The following is a 5,883-nucleotide window of genomic DNA, read 5'->3' on the forward strand; positions in this document are numbered from 1 at the left end:
AGTGTTGTATTGTGATAAAGTTTCTGGAGAAATGACATTGCATAAAACCATTCTGCTATTACAGGGAAATGGAAAAAGTGTCTTCGAAATAATCACGCTGAGTCAGTGGAGTTTCAAATGGCAAACTATATTCTCTACTGCTTTGTACCATGAGTCCCATTTCAGGAACATCAGTGGATGTTCTTTCTGTTGACAGAAAAAGAACAAATTGGTAATGGTTACTATAATCACACTTTAATGAAACATTGAAGTTCTTTCTCAAGACTTACAAAGATACAGTACTTTTGTAATGTAACTATGAAGGATGACAGTAAAAGTAAGAGACAGTAAAAAACACATTAAAAGTTACTACAGCAAAACAAAGTCATGACAATTATACTGGTGGATTTTTTTTTCTTTTTTTTCAATAAAACCAGCAGTATTGACAGGCACATATAGATAAAATACAGTGAGAGTTTTCTTCCTCCATAGAAGTAGCATTGCAACAAACACCGATTTCATGCATAAGTGCAGAGAGGATTTTAAACTCTACATATAGTACTAATTTCAGCTTTTGTACAACCCCATTTGCAACACATTGCTGCCAAACCCAGGGATTCACGTTTTCTTCTGGGATACCCAGCCCAAAGATAACTGTTTGATCCCATGGGATTTGCAATTCCCGTTCCTCCTCTGTCCTTCTCAACAGTTTCCTCTAGCTGTCGAACAAGTTCTTTGAAGTCATTTGCCACAGGTAGATACTCATTATAGTCATTTAAGCTATACAAGTCCTTAAAAGTTTCCCATCCAAGAAATGGACTGCTTCTCTGCAGCTGCTCCAGGTCAGGACCCAAAATTGATTGCAGCTTGAAGTTTCCCCATAGTTTGTTATTTGCTGCTCGTACAGAATCTGTTTAAAAAGAAGACTTGATTTCAAGTTCAGACTGTAGGAGTATCAAAGGGAGAGCATAGTTCTAAGTCTAGCAATAAACCCCATTTGCTTAGTAATAAGAAAAGCACTGTTATGTAGGAGAATTGTCCATACTGCAGTCTCCACTCTGATTTACTTATAGCTTACTTCTAGAGGAATCTTTACTTTTTTTTAAAGGCTATGCTGCCTGTTAAACATGGAGAGTACATGGCTACAACTGTGGCTGAGGCATAGACATCCTGTCAGAACTGCCATGTTACTGATACTGAAGTCTCAATAATTTTACAGAAACAAAATTTTGTTGTAAAGACACACAGAGCTGTCATGTAGCTCATGAATTTATTGAGACCACTGCTCTCCCATGCACAAGCATACAAACTAGCATTCTATGAAGAACAAATATATGAAGGACTAAAACAAAAATTGCATATAAACTGCTTTTCAAAGGTTGTATTTTTCTACAGCTATTTTCAGCCAATGCTTTCCACTCAAGTCTTTAATTTCTCAAGGTATAGCAGAGGCTTGCAGATTTTACTTAAAAACACACTTTGTGTCAGTGACTGAAGTGTTCTCAAAATACCAGCTCTACTTCCTTTCACCTCATACTGTTTCTCATGGTTTTACTTCTGCAAGGCGGAATTGCTTACTCCAGCTAACATGGGAAAATGCAGCCCCTTCTATTCTTAAGTTAAAAAATCCAAGCCAAGTGGTCTTAATGCTGTTAAGACGGTTTTTGTTTCAGCAAGCTCAAAGAACATGAGAGCATCCAATGAGTATTTACTTTAGTATGCATCATTAATGTATAGTAGCTAACATTCAAATAGAACAGCTGCCTGAATATGTACAAAATAAGTAGTTGTAGCCACTTTGCTAATTAATCGATTACTCCTCTTCAGGAGTCTTTTAGGGGAGGGAAGATTTTAGTTAGTGTGCAGCACAGTAGGGCTCCTTAGTGACTGATGCTCTCAGAAGCTATTGTTAATAAAAAGGAAATCAAAGTTTGCTGGAGAAGAACACACAAAACAGAGGCTATGCATATGTGATTTGTTATAATTACAAAGGTAACTTCTATTTTCTACTCAACCTGTTAGGGAAAAAAAAAACGTTGAAAAAAAAATATCAAGAAACCCCAAATACTGGTTTCATTAACTACACGAGGCATCTAAGTCTCATTTAAAGCTGTTTATGCCAAGAAAAGAAGAACCTCTTCCCCTGCACACTTTAGCCATAATTCCAATTACCGTCCTTTTAAAAAATGGTATTTTCACTATTCAAAATACCAACACAGAGTCATCATTTTAAATTACTCTGTTACATTACCGGAGGTGAGAACACAGCCTAGACCCCATCTGCTTGTGCTCTTCAAATATTGGGCTTGGAACACGTGACAGTAAAATTCTCTGAGGAATATTTCACTCAACTCTTCCGAACATCCCTAAAGTTCTTGCCCTTATTTAATTATAACCTGACAGTCCCTCCAGCCTTCAGCGTGTAAACTCTTTGGTAGTAACAGCACAAAAGACTCCATATTCAGTAATGCCCCTAGCAGAGCCCAAGAAGAAGGGTATACATCTTCAGTGCTCCTGGAGAGAGGGAAAACGGGGCTAGGATTCCTCAGCCTGAAGAGTTACCGAGCTTTGCGAAGGGAGCAAAGCCGTAGCAAGAGGTACTGCCTACCGCTTCTAAGGTGCATTACAACTCCCTGCATGACCAAAAGCAAAAAATTGAGTTACTGTTTGTGGCTTATTTAAATAAAGAGAGTACTGTGAGCCTCGGCCGCCGTGGGGCTTTTCGGCCCTGAGGAAAGCAATGCCTTCTGAACAGACCTAAAACCTTGCAGGCTATCGCTATTACCGGCCCAGAGCTTGCCGTGTCTTTCCCTCCAAATTTGCATGTTTCCTTTCAGAAATCACGGTCAACGCTAACTGGCATTGGGAAGGAGAGGGACAGATAAGGACGGGGACGCGGGCAGCTCAGGCAGGAGGAGCGAGAAGCGCCGTGGGGCTCTCACTCTTTCCCACTCCCTCCCATTTTCTCTCCATTTCTCCTCACAGGACCTCTGCCGAGCCAAGCGAGCCGCCCCGAGAGCCACCACTGCCCGCCGTAGCCACGGGACCGTCTGAAAGTGCTGCTCCGTCGGGCGCGGCCGCTGGCCTCGATCCGCCCACACCCTTCTGCTCGTGGCACACTCACCGGCCGCGGGCGCCGGTTCCATCGTCAGCAGGGAGAGCCGCTTCCAGCGGGACCCGCCGCAGGTGAAGATGACGGCGCGGATAAACTCCCGTCCGCACAGCTTCACCCCGTAGCCGTCCCCCTCGGCCGCGGGGAGCACAGCGGCTGTCGCCCCGCGGCTACTGGGCCGCCCTGGCGGCGCTGCGCAGAGCAGCGCCGCCGCGGCACAAAGGAGTCGCAGCTTGGCCCCCATGGCGCCAGCCGCCTGCCCCGTCTCGGTCCTCCCCCACCCACTCCCGCGGGCGCGCTCCCCAGAGGAGCCGCCGGCCGCCCAACCGCACGCTCGCGGCCTCGACCCCAAGAGCCGCACTCCCGCGTGCCGCGCGCGCTGTAGCCGCCGGCCGGCTGCCTCCCGCCTTTTATGGGCTGAGGGCGGTACTGAGGCACCGCCCCGGCCCCGGCCCCGGCCCGGGCTCTAGCCATGGCCCCGGCGCTGCCGCCGGCAGCTCCGTCGCCGAGCGATCTTTGTTGCTGAATACAGCGTCAAGACTCCCTCGAGCCGGACTCACTACTCTCTCTGCCCCTTGCTTGCTGTCGCGGCTCCTCGCGCCTCGACAAAGATGCACCTATCTTCAGCCTCCCTCCTAGGTCTCCCGGCTCCCAGTCGACCCGGAGACGTGGCGACATCCACTCCGCCGGGCACTCCGTCTCAGCTTTTCCTGGACCAGTTGCCGATACCCTCTTGAATGATTCTTACAATGTGAAAAACTTCAGCTCATGAGTTTTATCCCTTGCAAGTGTAAAATCTGCATATATTTGCCAAAGCAAAGACGTAAGCAAGTAAAATAAAATAAAGATGCTTCCGCAGAACTACTTAAACTGTGGACACTTGATTTAAAAGCCTGACTGCCTCTCAGGTTTGTCACTCCCGAGACCTGCGTTCAGTGGCATCAGTGGGCAGCCAAGTGTCAGAGACCTGGGCTTCCACACAGGTGTCCTGGGACCTGGAGTTCCACGCATGTATGTTTCAGCAGCAGCCCCCAGCAGGCTCTCGCTGAAAGAGTGATGTTCTTTGGACTACCAAGCACAACTAGCTGTCCTGGGAAGGATAGCCTGCTTTTGGGTGTTGTTCTCTTTTAGTACAACAAGACCAGAAGTGGCTACTTTATAAACAGTCATACTGTAGGAAAACAGAAAAGTTCATGTTTCTAAAGGGTTATGCTTAAGGGTTATGCTTTCTAACCCTTGAGTATTGTTAATATATGCAGGAAACCCCTTAAAACTCAGTCTAGAATGAGAACACTAACAGAACATACATCCACAGCCTCGTGTACAAAAGTGAATGATTCACCTGCATTGGTGAAGGCATAGACTCGTATCACCTTTTAAAGGAGGATTTGGATGTTTTACCTAGAACTGGATGTCAGCTATGCCTTTCTCAGAGCTTTTATCAGGGAATTTTTGAGAGGTGTCCCCCAAATACCAGGCTAATTTGTCACTCTAGCTGGAAAAAATCCTGTCTCTCCACATGCTTTAGTTTCAAATTTAACTGGACCATCAGTTACTGTGGCATCTAACTCTCCCTAAACAAAGGCAGGCATTATGATGGTCACTTGGATGTGTTTTTGTTGGTTTTGTGGTTTTTTTTTCTAAGAAGTTCTTGGGTGTCAAGTAGAAGGGGCCAGGCTCTTTTCAGTGGTTCACAGTGATAAGACAAGGAACAGGTTTAAACTTGAACATAGAAGATTCCACCTCGAGGAGAAACTTCTTTATAGTGAGGGTGACTGAGCACTGGAACCCCAGGGGGATTGTGGAGTCTCCTTCTCTGGAGTCTTTCAAAACCCACCTGGAGGCATTCATATGAGGACTACCCTAAGTGATCCTGCTCTGGCAGGGGGGTTGGACCTGATGATCTCTTGAGGTCCCTCCCAACCTCTGATTTACTGTGATACCTTCTTACTGTTTCTGTTATAAAGAATAATCCTGACTGTTCTTGCCTTCCTGGCTTGTATCAGGAAGAATGTGGCCAGCAGGTCTAGCAATGTGATTATTTCACTCTACTCACTACTGGTGAGACCACACCTTGAGTATCAGTTTGGATGTTAGGAACATTGGAACAGGCTGCTCAGAAAAGTAGTGGAGGTATTTAAAAGACATGTGGATGTGGTATTTAGGGACATGATTAGTGGCTTAGCAGTAGAAGTGCGACTGTAAGCTCCAGGCAAGTGGTTGGACTTGATGACCTCAAAGGTCTCTTCCAACTCAACGGTTCTATGATTCTATGAAGAGCAGACAACAGCAGGACAAAGAAATTAAATTCCATTTGTGATCTGCAAGACATTGCAAGATAAGTACATCCAATGTATGATCTCAAAGCAAGTATTTTGTATTTTTAGTTTCCTAAAGTACAGTAAGGATGATTGTACTAAATTCTGAATCTGTTGGCCAACAGCAATCAAAGTTTATAGAGGGCAGAGGATGTTTCACAAAAATAGGTGGGTAAATAGAGAAGAAACCCTTTAACAATGCCTTGATAGCTGTGAATATCTTGAATGAGAGGCTTATTTGTATATTATTAATTCCAAGACTGATTAAGCAATTAAATAATAATGTAGAAATTATCTCATTTGTGTATGTCCAAATAACCACTTTGCCCTTCTATGTTTAAAGGCAGCAATAGTAATAAAAGAACTTAAAAACATTTAGGAAGGAGCTGTAACAATCAACTTTCCCTATCATAAGGAAGGTTTCAGAGAAGTTAAATCATTCATCTAGAGAATAGAAAGGAAGGGGCCCAAAAT

At 44.7% G+C, this 5,883-nt stretch overlaps 1 protein-coding gene across 1 annotated transcript; it reads right to left on the reverse strand.

Annotated features, from left to right (window-relative positions):
* Positions 1-521: 521 nt before the first annotated feature.
* LOC128979794 (relaxin-3-like) lies at positions 522-3,335 on the reverse strand. Its single transcript, XM_054398164.1, has 2 exons — positions 3,104-3,335; positions 522-889 (listed from the first exon to the last, which is right to left on the reverse strand). Exons 1-2 carry the CDS (start codon positions 3,333-3,335, stop codon positions 522-524), a joined length of 600 nt encoding a protein of 199 aa, XP_054254139.1.
* Between the last annotated feature and the right edge of the window lie 2,548 nt (positions 3,336-5,883).

Source organism: Indicator indicator, chromosome Z (assembly GCF_027791375.1).
Source record: "Indicator indicator isolate 239-I01 chromosome Z, UM_Iind_1.1, whole genome shotgun sequence".
NCBI lineage: Eukaryota > Metazoa > Chordata > Aves > Piciformes > Indicatoridae > Indicator > Indicator indicator.

Bases quoted from the DNA above. Each gene is read 5' to 3' on its own strand.
- LOC128979794 (XM_054398164.1), bottom strand. From the start codon at position 3,335: ATGGGGGCCAAGCTGCGACTCCTTTGTGCCGCGGCGGCGCTGCTCTGC. The intron at 890-3,103 runs GTGAGTGTGCCA...CTTTTTAAACAG, and splicing joins GGAACCGGCGCCCGCGGCCG to ATTCTGTACGAGCAGCAAAT.